Source organism: Lampetra fluviatilis, chromosome 13 (genome assembly GCF_964198595.1).
Source record: "Lampetra fluviatilis chromosome 13, kcLamFluv1.1, whole genome shotgun sequence".
Taxonomy (NCBI): Eukaryota; Metazoa; Chordata; class Hyperoartia; order Petromyzontiformes; family Petromyzontidae; genus Lampetra; species Lampetra fluviatilis.
Window position 1 is genome coordinate 5,378,283 of NC_136287.1, and position 17,669 is coordinate 5,395,951.

Sequence of the window (17,669 nt, forward strand, 5' to 3'; positions counted from 1 at the left end):
ATGTGAAATAAAATGAGTTGAAAACAAACTGTCTGCAAAATATGCTCACGTAGTGTAGCTTCCTGTTGTTTGCAATGGAATATTAAAATGTGTTACATGATGAGACCCTGAATTATTTAAGAAGCCTTGAAAAGCATCCTTTATAATTGTTCCAGACGGAACAAAGGACAATATGTTGTGCTCACCTCAAGTGGTGGTTAAATATGTATTCGTAGTTCCTGCAATACAGGACAATGACGGTAGTACGTATGTGTGTTGGACTTCTTTCGCACCGTACGTATAACACATTGCACGGTTAAATGTTGCTGCAGGTAATTCACCGACCACACCCAGGTCAGGGTAGGGAAAATGCCGTCCCAAAGGTTGCAGCGTAGACAGAAGACAGAGCCCGAGGCAAACCAGGCGAAGACAACGGTTGCCCCTACAAACTTGGCCCTATACATATATTTATAAACAAAATAGATCCTCTAAGCAAAATACAAAGACATTCAGTACTTCTTTAGGCGTTTTGTTAAGTTCTTTCGCAACCGTACGTAGCCAACCGCGCTAATCGGAGGTGCCATGGAATGAAGCCACTGAATGAAGGTTACTAACCCTTTAATATTGCTTGTTTTTTTAAATGTTAACACCGTTCGAATCCCCGCTCTCGCCTTAAATTATAAACCGCATAGTAATGCACAATACTGCATTTTAATCAATTATTTTTCAGCATGTTCATCGCAGTTTGCACTTTATTTTTGTACCAGTGCCCTTATCTGTTGGTGGTGTGTGTCATTTTATACATATCCAGCATTTCCCGTGTTGTAGGGAGATTGGTCACAAAACCCAAGGTGATCCCCTCATCCAGCAGTGGATTGACATCAAGGGACGTAAATTTACACAGCGATTGAAAAACTTAAGAAAAGTGGACTTGAGAAAGTACACGTCGCTGGAAGGTACGATGATCGACGTCCAATCATATAAACGATATTTAATTTACCAGCTCAGGCCCACCGAACTATACAGCTATTTTGTTGATTATAAATGTGGAAGGGAAAACCCGGAAGGACCCGGAGAAAAATCCACAGGGAGAGAGACACGCAAACTATAAACTATACAGGTGTCAGGGTCGGGGTTGAACCCACGACCTCCTGCATACCAGGCGAGGTGGTTAACATCTCAGCCACCGCGGCGCCCACGAGTGGAATGAGGACTTGTACAGGTGACCTGTACACATACATAGCTCCTGTCAACCCCTTATCAGTTGCCCTATCCTATTACAGACCAATTCACACCTTATTGGTCACCCCGTGCCCCCTTATACATCTGAGCGTTAATCGTACAAAGTCTCATCACATGGGAGAAACACAAACAAATAGACATTTTTTTTCCAATATTGAAATGGTTGTACACCGTATGGACATGAAAGCTTAATTTCCCGGTATAAGAATACGGGTAAAACCGCATGTGTTGACACGGTATGCAGGCCATCGTTATCATCAACCATGTTCAATCCACTGCTAGTTTAACGTGCACATTGCAGGTATTACAAATCCAAGGCATTTTCCAACACTGCGCCCTTATACAGCAGAAAATAGGCGATTATTAGCAGTAATGGCAGGAAACGCCTATTTTGTATATGGAGATGCACAACACTCAACAGTAAATTGAGTTAAGCATCCGCGCCTTATACATTGAATTTATATATACAGTAACTACATACGGCGTCTTAATATTATCACCGCATCTACGCTAAGCACGGCTGCCTAGGTACGGCGCGAAAGAAGCTCAACGTACTGTACATAAAAAAAGACACAAATAAAATTAACGTAGGTATATACGCGTGTAAAAAAAGGGCGGGAGACGTTGTGATTGGTTGATGGCGAAACGCGTGACCATCCCGCCACGCCCCGTCCCCGCCACGCCCCGTCCCCGCGACGCCCCGCCCCCACTACGCCCCGCCCACTCCTCTCGAGGCCCCGCCCACCACCACGCTCCGCCCACTCCTCTCGAGGGCCCCGCGAGTTTCCCGCGCTCGGAACGCGCCATGGCGACGATGGCCACCCCGGCGAAGAAGCAGCAGAAGCAGCAGCAGCAGCAACAACAACAGCAACAAGATCACGAGGACAATCAACAGCAGCAGAAAACCGAGATGAAATCTCTACTGAGCCCAACTCGGGTGACGCGGCTGCAGGAGAAGGAGAGCTTGGTGGAGCTGAACGACAGGCTGGCCGCCTACATCGAGCGCGTCCGCAGCCTGGAGGTGGACAAGGCGCGGCTGCTCGCCCGCGTCTCCATGTGGGAGGAGGAGGAGGAAGAGCAGCGCCAGCAGAGCGAGCGGCAGCAGGAGGCGACGGGGGGACTCCGTGCCGCCTACGACGCCGAGTTGGCGGAGGCGAGGCGCGCCCTGGACGACGCCTTGCGAGCCAAGGCGGCCCTCGAGATTCAGCTGCGCCAGGCGCAGGTCGAGAGGGACGAGAGCCACAGCAGGTGAGGGGTGGACAACGGAGTGACTGGGTGGAAACGTGGTGGAAACGCGGTGGAAATGTGGTTTGGTGGATAAAGTGCATGGGACCAGGTTGGGTGGGTGTGGTGCAAAACATGTGGTTGGGTTTCATGAGAGGGGACGGAGGGGAGTGGTAGGTGGTGACACAGGTGGTTCATTCTAGATTTGAAGCTTTCGTGACTGCAAGGATTCATACTCTTAGGGTTTTTTCGGTAAAGTCACGTAGGTTAAAATAAAAAGTTAAAATAATGAAATTAATAAAAAATAAAAATAATAGATATAATAATAGAAATAAAATAATATAATAATAAATAACAGGTGGTTCAGGTAGTTAGGTTTGCGCAGCTAAATGCAGCGAGCAGTAGGGGGGGCACGGGTGGTGCAATCTGCCAGTCACCTCGGTCAAGCCATCGTAGCCTCGGATCTGTCCCGTGAACTGTCAGCGAGCCTCCCCGACAACTTAACGTGGCCTCGGAGTGCACGTGGCCTGGCACATGCGTTGTGGTGACCTCGCGGTTAATTTGTGTGCTTGGCTGCTGTAAATATCTACAAGAAAAGCCACTTCGTTGAGCTATAATTTGTGGCCAGGTCGCTTCTTATAAAGAGATATGTAGCTCAGTGGGCCTTTCCTGGTAATAAATAAATGCCATAGGTTATAGTAGCTAATGTAAAGTTTATGAGACGGTAGAAAAGTTTTAATCTGGTAAAGTTCGTCTGGATTTTGTGTAAAGGCGTTTCTGGATTGATGAACTGAGTTTTAAACTAAATGGTCATTGGCTGGTTTTGATAGGAAAAGCCGCTGAATTTTGTGGATAATGAGTTGGGTTTTAGTGAAATGGTAGCTTGGTTTTTGGGTTTTGTGGCTAATGGGTTGGGTTTGAGTGGAACGGTAGCTTGGGTTCTGAGTTTTGTGGATAATGAGTGGGATTTGAGTGGAAAGTTAGCTGGGTATCTTGGTTTTGTGGATAATTGCACTGGTTTCAGTAGGTGGCTGGGTTTGCTTGACAAAGTTATGTGGACAAAGTGATCCAAACGCCCTTGGCCATTTATTTTTCGAATGCATTACGAATGTATGCAAGTTTGCCGTGGTGTTTTGTTTGACTAGTCTGCAGCGTTTCTTCATTTACTCACGAATTTGTTTTTCATATAAAAATAATACTGTAGATCGTATAGGCATAAACAAATACGTACTGCAGTACAGTAAAATTTGATCAAGTTTTATTAGCGCACACGTTTAGCCCATAATCACGGTATATAAAAATCTAATTGTACAGTTGAATGTGATAGATGCTGAGGTTTATTTTAATTACGTACATTGTAATTATTTACTTGAGGTTATATGACCATAGTTATGAACATGGATTGAGGTTGCTTATATGAATTATAGTTTAGATGTGGCTAATATCTAATTTAAGCTTGTATTATGTTAAGCAGGATTTGTTACAGAAGGTTGAAAGGTTGACTATAAATGAAAACACTTCAACAAACACCTCCGCTGTTGTAAATGCGTATGCCTAGTTTTGTGAACGTTATTTATTGCATGTCTGCCATAATTTTTCCTGGCAATGCTCTTTCAAACTGGAATTAATACCGTCTGAATTGTATAACTGCGCTCGTCCATAAACAAATGTTCATGAAGGCGGAAGGTACATCGACAATCTCCCAATCCCATTTTAATTCCTATTATTGTGTACAGAAACTCAGCACAAGGAGAAACTGCTGGCAGTGGAAATACTGCTAAATATACAACTATGTGATTTTTTGTTGAATGGTAATTAAATGAGAGATGTAGTTTTGTGGATACAACTTTCAGCGAGTGCTTTTTTTGAGCGTTAAGTCGTAAGATTGTGCATGTCACCCAAGTCGCCCTTGCACAAAGATACCATGTTTCAATCTGTGTGTCTTAATGCTTATGTTTCATCTCCTATTCAAATAAAAAAAATATAAACTAAATTAATCTATTAGCTGTTATATAAGCGAAGAAAAGTGATTAAATGTATTCTGCTGTGCTATACTAGGCTCAGCAAGTGAAGCAAAACCGACAGCTTGCAATGATAAAATGTATCAAAAACACCCACACATACACATTTTTGTGGGGAAAGGTGTTTTTTTTTCTCTTGCAGTCGTACAAACTGCTATAGCCACGCCTACCTCTTCATGTGATGGAGAATACAAACCGCTCTTTCCACTTTGGCAATCGTATCTATTTACCAGGATTTTTTTTAATGCGGTTGTTATGACAACCCGAGATAATGTTTGTGAATGTTGGCATTTGCTAAGGAGCCCCGAGTTTTCATCAGCAACAAGAATGTAAAGAGTTTTAACAGTGACCCTATCTCACAGCCATGAGATAAAACATATGCTTTGATGGTTAACCTCCACTACACGTGAAGATTAATAACCAGCATTTAAAGATTTTGAAAGCTTTTGCCACTCAGATTATTAAGTGTTAAAAAAATATAAACATTTCAGAAATTTACCATATCACAACGATTATAAAACAAGATTGATAAGCAGACTATCTCCTTCATTTACCGGACTCTCCACATGAAGTTATTTCTTACACAACCCATTATCTGCACGCTCTTCTATTTATTCAAGACGAGCAAACTGGACCGGTTTCAACATGGTGTCTCATCATCAGTCCAGGCTTGCTTGATTGAATGCTCGTCAGCTGCCAGCAAATATTATATAATACAGTTAGAAACTTTGAAGTTGTATATACACTGGTGTGTGTTTTTTGCAAGTTTAAATGAATATATCAACTGGGAAAAAAGTTAAATGACGACTATGTTTGGTTATGAAACGTGAATTATTTCTAAAGATTACATCTGGTTTAATGTGGGTGAGAAGGAATACAAGCCAAATATACGTGCAGTACTTAATGTCATACCTTTGTGCTGTTTTTCAGGTGCAGCAAGTATGAACAAGAATGGAATGTTGCCCTAGGCCGTATTCGGGACATGGAAGTACAACTCTGTGCAAAGGAAGCTTCTTTGAGTACAGCATCAGGGGATAAGGAATATTTACAAACAGAGGTTGATGATCTTAGAAATCAGTTAAACAAGGTACAGATATTTTAATCTTTGTCTTTATATTTCAATTTTTTTTCACCACTTCGAATGCTGTTTAAGTTGAGAGTTGCGCTATCAAGTTACTTAAGTAGGTTTAAGTTACTTAAGTAGGTTTAAGTTACTTGAGTAACTGATCATTCTACCGATTTTTGGTTCGGTTACTCGTCTAATTAGAATACACGAAAATTGTCTCTGAAAAATTATCACCTGATCCCATATATGACCCTGGATGGGAGGTAATGGGGAAGGGCTGATGACGTCATTGGCGTCATCAGCTGCACGATGCAAGGTGTGGCTTGTAGCTGTAGCCATAAACTACCACACAAATTGTGAATTCAATTTTTTCTTAATCAATTTGCTTTATGTACTCATCATTTTTCCTCTAACACACATTAATCTCTGTATTATTACCAAAAAGCATAAATGTCAGTAGAATTTGATTGAGAAGACCACATTCCTAGCTTGAGCGTCAAACTTTTTGCTCCGTGAAAATTATTTTGATTTATTGGTAATGTGTAATTTCAGATTCTGTAGAGGAAGATGCATCGTTTAACCTATAAGTAAATAGCCATCCCCTGTGATGTCAAACCTACCTTGTGTAACCACAATGCAGTACTTGTGCTGCTGCTTCAGCTTAAAAATGTAATTTCACTGCACGATATCAATTATTTATGTTGAATGTGCCATGTTCTCTAGACGATAGCCAAAGGATGTAATGGGTATTTATGTTTCCTGCAAATAATTTAATTAAAGTTCATCATTGCAATTGTTTCAATATATGGCCCACTGTTATCAACAATGGTTGTTTAAATGTGTGAAAGGGATCACGTTGTGAGTGTATCTTGATGTTTAATAATGGTTGATGTTTATTGTGTCTGGTCAACCAGCTGGAGGGTGTGCTAGTGTCATCCAAGCAACAGTTGGAGGAGGAGACCTTGGCTCGTGTGGATTTGGAGAACCGCATGCTGACTCTTCAAGAGGAGCTGGAATTTACAAAACGCATTCATGAACAGGTTTATAAAATGCTTTCAATGCTGTAGCCTTATTTTCATACAAATAATGACTCTAGCTGCCAGTATGCAGTCATGTGAACGTATAGTGGTTGATAATTACTACTTGAGAAACACTCATGGAATTCTGGTAAAGGGTCATATTTTTATTTTCTGATGTAATTTTTTCAATAATAACGTATTGCTGTTAAATTTAGAAAATGCAATTGGTGATGACTATGATCTCCTTACTTGATTCCAAATGTTCCACTTGTTAAATAGAATATGAAAAAAATATTTCAGTATTTACATTCGCAGTCACCCTACATATACACTAGTTATATAATATTGCTTATTTTGTGTCTCAACTTTAGATTTTAGAAAAATGAAGTCCTATCGCCTGTTTTTTTATCAACAGGAGATTCATGAGTCACGCAGCAAGAGAGAGACCCATGTGTTGGAGATTGATGGCAGTCAACAGCAGGAGTTTGAGTATAAACTGTCAGAGGCGCTCACTGAGCTTAGGCAGCAACATGAAGAGCAGGTACAACTGTACCGTCAGGAACTGGACCAAACCATGCGTGCCAAGGTACCAACAGCTGCTCTCATTTGTTGACGTTGTGCTGGTAAAAATGGTCAGCAGTTCTCATTTCTTCTCAAGTGTGTACCTAATAAAGGAATGATAAAAATGGTTTTAAATAAAATGCTGTACTTTTAAAGCCCGTGAACAGTATGCATTTTATAGAAGCATATATTTTTATATCACATTCGTAATGCATTCTTAACTAAAGCAAGACATGTTCGTGCATTCTCTTTATAAAATGTGAATTTGTTTATCACGAATTCTGATGTGGAAAATTTATTTATGTATATAGTATGTGAAACAAGGGCCTGCCAAGCCAAAAAATGTTGTAGCCAGTGAACTAAATAGAATCTCTGTTTTTGGCTAAATGTCATAAGTGCTGCATGTTCGTTCCACTTATGTTGCATTTTATTCATAACTGGCCAAGTAGTTGATAATGCTTGGCATCCTGGCCAACTGTAGAACCATATTATTGAGACCTGAGTTGTATTTCAAGTTTTTAAAAGTTATGTACGTTACATAGAATTAGTTTAACTTGGCATTATTGTAAAAAAAAAAACAAGTAGCCATGCAAAATGTGCATTTGGAATTGTGTTAAATATCTTATTAACTATTATGTAGGATTTTTTTACTAAACTTTCGTGACTGCAGGAATTCATATTCTATGGTTCTTTCGGGAAAGTCACATAGATATAAAAAATAATAACAATCAAATAATAAAAATGAAAATAAAGTGAATAAAAAAATAATAAAAATATCACGTTTCGATTTCAACCGAGAAGACGGTTTTAAACCCAGCAATCATTGGAAAGATGTCATCAACCACTTTGGGTCATGACTTGATTTGTGTTTTTCTTGTCCACCACTGTCAGCAGTGTGGGTGTGTGGAGCGAGGTGCAATGCTTTGATTGGTGTAGACCTACTCCCGGTGTCGGAGATCTCTCCTACATTAACATTAGCTGCCCTGCCCATCTCGAAACCTTTATAAACAGCTTGCCCTCAGAGGCTAACCTCCCTGTTCTTGATGACGACCACTTGTGTTGCGATCGAAATGTCGTGATATTTTTTATTCACTTTATTTTTATTATTTTATTATAATTGTTTTCGTCTGTCTACGTGACTTTACCGAAAGAATCATATAATAGTATGTAGGAGGCAATTGTAATAGTAAACTGTGTTTCTCAATGACAGCTGAAAGTAAACGAGGAATTTGAGTTTCTTCATCCCTGCCAGGAGAGAAAGGCTGATATCGATGTTAGCTGCAGGAAGTGTAAGATCAGAGTTGTGAACAGCAAGGAGGTACAGACAGAACAGGTATTAAATATTTAAAGGTATTTTACATTTAACATAAGTGATATTACATTGAAATTACTTTAGTACTTGTACGAACACTAAAAATGCAAGTGGAGTTTTAAGAAAGGCAGTCATGTATTTGTTCCGTTAAGTCTGTAATGCAGTTGTATTGTGTAAGTGGTAACATTTAAAGGCACAAATGTTGGATGCAGTTGGAGAAATCCATTTTGACTCCTGAAAAACAAAGCCTGGATGTCAGTATTCGCGAAGATCTTCGAGAGGCGACCAGCCGCGTTGGCACACTGTCTTCACAACTCTCTGCAGCCCAGCACGATGTGAGCTCTCCCACATACCACAAAGCTGCAGGTTTTTATGGTAATCTGTTTGAACTTTCAACCACTAAGTATCATCAAGAGCCATAATCTAGCCACTTGGAGATGCTTCAAATCCCTCGCTATGTCTCATGATTTTTCTGTACAACAATCCATTTAAGCTCCTCTACACAAGCTGATCTCATCATTCCATTTTCACATCTTAACGACAGACCATTTTTCCCTGTCATGAGACATATGGTTGTAAAATCTGAACTTAGTGTTTAATTTATCATGCAACAATTCATCGATTGAAATAGTTTATTTTGCTCGATACCTTTAATCGAACGTGGGGAATCAATTATCGCAACTGGAGCTGTATCATTTAATATTTAAACAGGCATGTCTCGCTTAACAAGCGTTCTTCCGACGATAGTTTGCTCTAACGATAAATTTGAATTTCGGACAAATTGTTTGAAAAACAGGCAACATGTTTGCTTAGCGAGCGGAGATGGTCGAATGCAGTGATCAAATGCGTCTCGTGGCGGCAGGGGGTGCACGCAGGCCACAGCTGTTTACCAGTTGTGCTGTTCTGCGTGCCCACGTGTTTGGCAGTGGTGGCTCTAATGGGTGTGGTGGGGAGGGAAGGATGGAGGGGTGATGGGGGGCGCTAATTAATTGTAGATGCTGAGGTTGGGCATCTGCAAGCACTGGTTCTTCATGTGTGGTAAGTTTTACATTTTTTTTATTACTTTGTCTTAAAATTATAATTTGTATATATCATGTTCAAAAAGTTGTTCAAGAGTGGACAATGTTGGGGATGAAACTAAACTTAGCTTTTAATTGGGAGTCAATGAAAAAATGATCGTTTAACGAGTTTTCGCTTACCGAGCAATTTTCACGGCACCTATCTCGCTCATTAAGCGAGATACGCCTCTGCCGTGATTGTCATGAAGTACATCTCGATGCACCAGAGCAAAAGGGCCCTTTGGGATAATTACTAGGCAAGGAAATGATTACATACCAAATACAATGTGGCTTTGTGCTTGCTGCGTTGCAGTTGGCATTGCTGCAAGGCCGTGTGCGGGAGCTTGAGGAGACGCTGAGCCACGAGCGCGACCAGAGCAAACGTCGTCTGGATGAGAGTGACCGTGAGTTGGCAGAGCTCCGGGAGTCCATGGATGAGCAGCTCATCGAGTATGAGCAGCTGCTTGACATCAAGCTGGCCCTGGACATGGAGATTGCTGCCTATCGCAAGCTTCTGGAGGGAGAGGAGTCCAGGTGATGTGCTTTGAGTGAAGCTGAGCCATTGAGAAAACAATTGTAATAATGTTGACCATCGCTTTGGAACATATTGTGCTTTTTTTGCAATAGTAAATTGAGGATACTATATTAATTAGCATACAGGTGGTTAACTTGTGTTGATACGAATCTCCTGTAGATAAGCCCATCTCATGTCATTATGTTTGGCCGTTTAATTGGAGTAAAGGTTGAATGAAATACATTTTTGTAAGAACAATGATAACACTGCTTGCAGTTAGTCTTGTATCTTATCAGTTTTTTAAGCTTATTTTGGCAGATCATTACAATGACAAACATTTTAATCCTGACACCATATTTGATCTTTGTTACATTCATTACTCTATGTATATTTCATACATGCCTTATCTGAATAATCTTTAAAAGATAAATGCTTATGTTTACAGGTTGAATCTATCTCCTGGAAAGGGGGTCCAGAGCTCGGTTGTGCAGACGTCGACATCTTCCAGCCATAGCATACGAACCATGCCAGGGAAGAGAAAGCGAGTGCAGCTGGAGAGCTTCGTGGATTCGATGGCGCAAAGCCAACGAAGCGTGTCACAGCATGCTTCGGCAAGCGGCAGCATCGGCATCAAAGAGGTCGACATGGAGGGGAAGTCTGTGACGATGGTTAACAACTCTGAAAAGGTGGGACTCGGCATATCGATGTGGTGTCTTTCTCATGACAAATCTACATTCATGTTGTGGAGGTGATCGTTGCCAGATGTAAGATGTGATGGGAGTTAATTGCAGTAAAGTTGTTTAATTGTTTCTTTCATGTTATTTTTGTGTTGAAATATTATTATTCCTCGAAAACGGTGTTCAGGATCAACCACTCGGAGGCTGGGTGCTGAAGAGGCAAATTGAAGATCAAGCTGAGATTGCGTATAAGTTTTCTTCTCGTTATGTTCTTAAAGCGGGACAAACTGTGACGGTCAGTGTTACATTTAACTACAGTCACATTATAATTCGCTTATCCTATTTGTAAATGCTTCTGAAAACAGCTGTGGAAAATCCTATTATATCCACACGTTCGTGAATGATTCACCTGGAATTGATCTTGAAGTACTCAATCATATTTGCACTTATCTGTAAAGAACAGGAGTCACCTACCTGCAAGTGGTAGAAAATAAATAGAATGTTCACATTTATATTCTGGATGAATGTAGATTCTAGGATATGCCAATAGTTCGAAGTGTATTTCTCATTACCTCCATGCACTATACAGGATTACGTGATTATATGTAAATGTTTCACTTGTGCTTGAATGAATTGCATGTCAGATTTGGGCAGCCAATGCTGGGGTATCGCACAACCCACCATCAGACCTACTTTGGAAAACGCAAAGCTCTTGGGGTACCGGAGACGACATTCGAACCTCACTTCTTAACTCTGACGGAGAGGTAAGGAATTGTCTTGGGTACAAAAAACTGCAGGCACTGTTGTATGTTAAACTTCTTTCACACCGGACATAGCCAACAATGCTAATCGGAGGTTGTTTACTATTAGACATGCAACAATGCATCGAGTAATCAATTAACATGAATTATTTTACTTACAATACATCCATCAAATTGTTCACATGAGAAATTATCTTTCAAATATTGAGGTGAAAAACATTCATTTGATATGTTAATATTATCTGAAGCCGATTCAATGAAGAAAATTACAAGCGTGCTGAACAGATGAGAATACAAACGAGACAAATTAATTGAATAATGAATTGATTATTCACTAATCTCGTCAAGGAGCATAAACCATTATGCGAACTCCAGTCATCCTTGCAGTGGCTTTTGGCTGGCCATTGAACAAAGACAGTCACTGCATCGTGCACAATTAGATGTGCTTCTGCAGCTGTCTGGAACGCTCTTCCGATATTAGGAAGCTATGCACTTTTAAATATAGATTGAAAACTCATTTCTTGAGAACTGCTTTTTGTGTTTAGTTTGTTGCGCTTCCCCCGCACCTGCGATTAGTACGGTTGGCTATGTTTGCTTCAAAAGAATTTAAACATACATGATGGAGGAAGGTGAATGGAATGCGGGGGAAACTAATTGATGCGTGCCTAGCTGAAGTTATCATGCAGACATACAATTTGATGTTTTTTATTGGAAATAACACACCTGCACTACATTGTTTGTAAAATTGTCAAAATTGTCAATAAAGGCTGTGGCACTGTTTATTACTTTGTAGCTCTTTTGTGGGTTTACCTCTGTTTTTTGTGAAAATATCTAATACTTCCCTGAACTGGTGCTTTACCCTTCTTAGGAAGTTGCAGTGCGGAATGTGGTGCGATCTAGTAAAGTGGCAGATAAACCCGATGAGGAAGTGATGCAGTACACAAGAGAAGAGCCTCTTCAATATCAGGTTTGCATCTCCAGAACCTAACGCTTCTGTAAATTATTTACATATGGAATACTTATTTTTTTGTTTCTGCTTGTAAAATATGTGGCTGATTGAATGACATCTAAACCTTCACTACTGATGTCTGACAAATGCACTTCAAAAGATCTGTCAGCCTGTACATTTTTCTTCTGCATTATTATTCTTTCTTCATTTCGACTTCTACCTTAGCAGCTCTAATTACTTATTCTATCTCTGTTTTTGGTCTTATTTCATGCACTTTTTATTATACACAGGCAAAGAGGAGAAAATGCTGCGTCATTTGCTGATTAATTTTCCTTGCCAGGTTCCTTTCAAAAGAAGGTAGTGTTGACAATCTTGTGCATGCGTTGTGATGTGAGAAATGTTCCCTGCATGATCCATTCCTGTTTGAAATGTGTACAATTTCATGAGGTGTGTAAACTGCATGGATAAAATGTAAAGTGTGCATCCTATCCACTTGTAAATGTTAGGTTCACCAAATTAAAAAAAAGGAACATTAAAAAAATTATAAAAATGAGGCGCATTGTAGAGTTAACATCCAAAACATATTAGTTGCCTTGGTCCAGCATGTGAAATACTCATCACTTATGTGGGACAATTAAAAAAATCTGACCCAAGTCTTTTCGCAGCAGAGCTGTAAATAGTGTGCAGACATCTAGTCTATCTTGATTAAAAAACAAATCACTCCTCTGGTCATTTAGACATATTCGTTCAAATACATGACTAGTCTAATGTTAATGACTAAAATGCATTTCATGCATTTTTGCATCATTGGTAATTTTGTAGATTGAGTAGTACAAGGTTGCGTACGATACAAATAACATCGAATGTAGAAGAACATTCCAGTACCCCAAAAACAATGCTTTATGGTCTTGGTATACTTGCAATTTTATATACTGTATATTAATAGGGATGCACTCACTGGATTGCACCCAAGGTAAAGAATTATGCTACAGGATGGACTACAATCAATTGGAATACTGTTGTAAAGGATGGTCTGAGTCAGGAAAATTAGAAAGACACCTGCACATTTCCACACCTACCACACGCATATATAAAACATGCACACAAGTTAATTGATCACACACCCAACAATACACAAATAATATGCAAAAAGCACACATAAATCATATGTAGAAAGACAAAGTACCCTGTATAGCTTTTTAACAAACTGCTGGAGCAAGTGCTGTTCGCGAGCATCTATGAAGGCCAACACGGTTCTCGAGTGGAAGTGTAGGCCAACACCCCACCTGGCCGCCTTTATCTCCCCAGTGCCGATGTTTACTGCATCAGGTACTCACTTAAGGCTGAGTCGACCTAGGGGAGGCCCAGGATCGGTTCAAATATCCAACATTGTTGGTTGTGAACAGGAATCTGTTTGCAGTGTAGTGTGCTAACCACTGCGCCACCACTCCCCACTATACATCCACCTGTTGTCACTCGTGGCAGTGATGTCACCACAGCACTTGCGCCAGGCAAGGTGCATTTTGAGGCCATGTGAAGTGTTAGGCTCACAGTAGGTCACGGACCATCCCCAGGTGCCTTGGGTTGACTGAGACGATTGGTAAATGCACCAACTGTGCTCCCCACTCTGCCAACTTGCTTTGTTTTAGCCGCCCTGCACTCCACTCGTAGTAAGCGTTACTCTTATGCCCTCCGTTATTGCTGGAGGGCGACTGCCTTCAACTGCCCAGTAGCATCGTTCATGACGCTCCTCCACTTTACATACAAAGAGCGGTAGTGTAGCAGTTAGCGCGCTGTGCTACGAACCTGGCCACCCGGGTTCGATTCCTGCTCAGGGCGAACACTAGTGACGATTATCTGAACTGGTCCTGGGCCTCACCTAGGTCGACTCGGCCTCAAATTAGTACCTAGTGCGGTATGTAAACATCACCACGAGGGAGACAAAGGCGATCGGGTGTGGTGTTTGCCACCCACCCCCCCTCGGTGTGCCGTGCCGGCCTTATCCCCAAGTCTGTTACAGGCTATATGGGGGATTTTTGTCTTTACACACACCTACACACACACATGCACAAACTCAGACACTGGTCATGTGACTAATGCGCTTACTGATTGGATAACTGCTGGCTTGCATTTGAGCCCGATTGCAAAAGTTTGATCCAGGCTCATTTGGGTGCATCAACATGCAACAACCTTGCTGATTGTGGCGATAGTGGTTGGATAGGATAATCTCCAATTGATTGGACTTCAATTTAGATTACATGTATATAGGAATATTACTTACAAACATTTGAATTCAGGCTGCAAGTTAGGAAGTGCTACGTATATTTTAGCATTTAAAAAATGTTTAAGTGTTGATATCCAATTATAGAATAGCTCTGAATGTATCGATATTAGTGTACCTCAATTTAACTAAACTATTAACAAATCAAGTTCTCAATATGAATCATGTAAGTTTAGGGTAATATTTGGACACCACGCAATGCATGTGCACAAACCTGCCAATGCTCCATGGTTATTCTGTATTAAAATACCATACAAAGGGAAACTAATGAAAATGTTTTGTTTTACAGGTTGAAAGCACATCCTCGAAAAGGTGTCTAATCATGTGATATGGTCTTCAGAGGCGTTAGTTAAAAAGCTGACCTCCAATATACACTGCCTTTGAATTGTCTTTAAGGTTAATTTTTTTTACTTATCGCATATGTTGCTTTGCTTTTACGTTTTCTAAAGCCATTATTTGTAAACACTACCAAAGGTGAGAAAAGTACACTCAACATTACACTTAATGTGGGTGCACATTTTATTACAGCACAGCAATGTTTTGAATGATACAAATTTTTGTTATAGATTTTTTTGCACAAATAATAACATGAATTGGAGTTTACATGACACTGGAAACACCACTTGGAGTGTTTGATTTTACTCATGCAACAGAAGTAAATCTGTTGGGTTTTTTTACGTGTTAATGGTCCCCTCTTTAAACAAGTGTTTAAAGCAGGCTGAGCCCAATTTTTACTGGACATTTTGCATGTGATTTGTACAAGCAATTTCTTCAAATACCTTAGTTTTTTTTGTTTAAAAAGAATGGACCACTATATGCCATTGCCACTGAATTGATGGGCAATGTTTTTGACACTGATAGCTCTTAGTGTTCAAACACATTTTCACAAATGTGCCACCTTTTAATGAAAATGTATTTCAAAGGTTTGGAGCTTGATTACAAAGTGATTACCATACAGATGTCCTTCCTCCCTCGATGATACACATTAAGGGAGGAATGGCTTTTAAGACTTGCTGTTACTATTGAGTGAAGGGAATGGGAAGGTTCAAAACGTGCATTTTTTTACCAGTCTTCGCTAATTATAAAACACATTGCATATCTCTACATTGAGGAAATGGCAATGTCGGAGGGGCATCTTGGCTGTACACAACTACTGAGCCATCACCAACCGCAGCTGAACAAGCCTACTGGAGTTGCCTTGAGCACAAGTTTAGATCTGGTGCTTTGTAAAAAAAAGGTTGCTATATTCCTTTTTAGGTATTGAGAATGTGTTTCAAGCATACCAATGTGTATGGTTTTGTACTTTTGGAAAAGGTTCTAAAACTAAGGGTGTTTAAAGCTTGGTGTTTTCTGGAATATTTTTCTTGCAGTATTTTAATGGCTTAATATTTTTTAAGGTAAAAAATAAGCATGTATCAATGGTCTGTGGTTAGTTGATTCATAAAGAATGCATGCCAAAGGGAGCAAGAAAGTATTGGATGGACTGAGGGTTTTGTCAACTTTTCTAAAGCATGTTTCTAATAAACATTTTTTGTAATGGAATCTTGATTTTGTTTTTGATTTATACCGGTGGCTAAACGTTTACTTCACCAACAAAGCCATGATCAATTTTGGTAAATTCACACAGCAGAATTTATTATCATTTTAGTTTGCAGTGGCAAAACACAATACAAGCAAAGTTTACTCCAACTCATGTGCCAATATTTAAAATTGCAAACAAAAGTCACGGATTTTTATTTAAACTTTCCACAACTGTTATGAGTATAATACATTGTCTGTTTCTCATTGCATTTTAATAAGATATTACGCAAAATGTACTAGCATCTGCATTAATGTACAACATGCATAGATTTTAAACATGGATATTTTGTTATTTCATAACTTTTGATTGCTAAAAATGAGCAATAATCAATGGAGGCAACATTCCTTAAATCACGTGGTCCAGTGGAGAACACTTGTCCCAGACGTTGAGCAGTCAATTCGCTTAATATGCCTAATTTTGTCTTCAATCTCCCCATAACTAAACAAAGTAACTTGGTGCTTTATATTTGTTTTCTTTTTCTGGACTTAAACCAGTTCTGTTAATCAGAAATATTAAGACCGCTTGTAGAACAACGTAATTCAATGTTAAGAGATTGGTCCGAAAGGAGATACAGTACTACAGAATTTATTTTAAGTGACCTTTAGGGGGCAGCACTTTTCCACATAACCTGCTACAAAGATACTCTATGTCAGGGGTCGGCAACCTACGGCTCCGGAGCCGCATGCGGCTCTTTACGGGCTGCTTCTTGACGATATGTACGTACATAGATGCATTGCGGCTCTTGAAATACTGAATTTTGTACCTAATTGGAAAGAAATGGCTCTTCTTGTAATTTTGGTTGCCGACCCCTGCTCTATGTTGACCACATGACAAACCAATATTTTAATTTTTCAGGTTGGAATTTAGCAAAATTAAGTGCAAAACCAAGCTTTCATTTGAATACTTTTTTATGCAGTGATTGGACTAAGACCATGAACTCTGCACTTGAACGCGGTTTAATCACAGGTAGCTGCCTATAAACAAACCCAGCAGTGCCCAACCTAGTGCTCTTGACCCGAGAGATCAAGCCACCTCAAATTTAGTGGCTTTATCCAAATAATCCCTCTTATTAACTTATATTTAACCCTGTCACAAATACTTAGGGATGCTGACATTTCCAGCTACTGTAAACATATAAGTGCCATTTTGTTCTATGGAATTTTAATTTGTCAAAATGTAATGAAGTTGGACAAATCTATTTGAATAGAATATTAACTCATTTCACTATTGCAATGCAGAACTGACCGTTTTTGTCAATGGGCTGATGTGCAAGCAGGTTTATCCCATTGGTCCAACAGAATTAAGAAATTCCAAACATTGCAAATATTAAAAGATTACAAAACGTTACGAGTGCCAATGTTTTACCTTAAAATGTACAAATGCTAATGCTCATTGATACAATGTTGAAAGATTTTTTGTATCA

General features: G+C 39.8%; 1 protein-coding gene across 2 annotated transcripts; it reads left to right on the top strand.

The window, feature by feature from the left end:
- The first annotated feature begins 1,967 nt into the window (after window positions 1–1,967).
- Window positions 1,968–16,200, top strand: LMNB1 (lamin B1). Of its 2 annotated transcripts, XM_078862127.1 has the most exons (12): window positions 1,968–2,469; window positions 5,397–5,553; window positions 6,447–6,572; window positions 6,967–7,137; window positions 8,637–8,759; window positions 9,796–10,016; window positions 10,442–10,682; window positions 10,861–10,968; window positions 11,318–11,437; window positions 12,303–12,401; window positions 12,674–12,740; window positions 14,954–16,200. In XM_078862127.1, exons 1-11 carry the CDS (start codon window positions 2,027–2,029, stop codon window positions 12,704–12,706), a joined length of 1,842 nt encoding a protein of 613 aa, XP_078718253.1. In that variant the 5' UTR covers window positions 1,968–2,026; the 3' UTR covers window positions 12,707–12,740; window positions 14,954–16,200. The 2 variants fall into 2 exon arrangements, with proteins under 2 accessions (XP_078718253.1, XP_078718252.1); XM_078862126.1 differs by lacking the exon at window positions 12,674–12,740.
- Window positions 16,201–17,669: the final 1,469 nt, after the last annotated feature.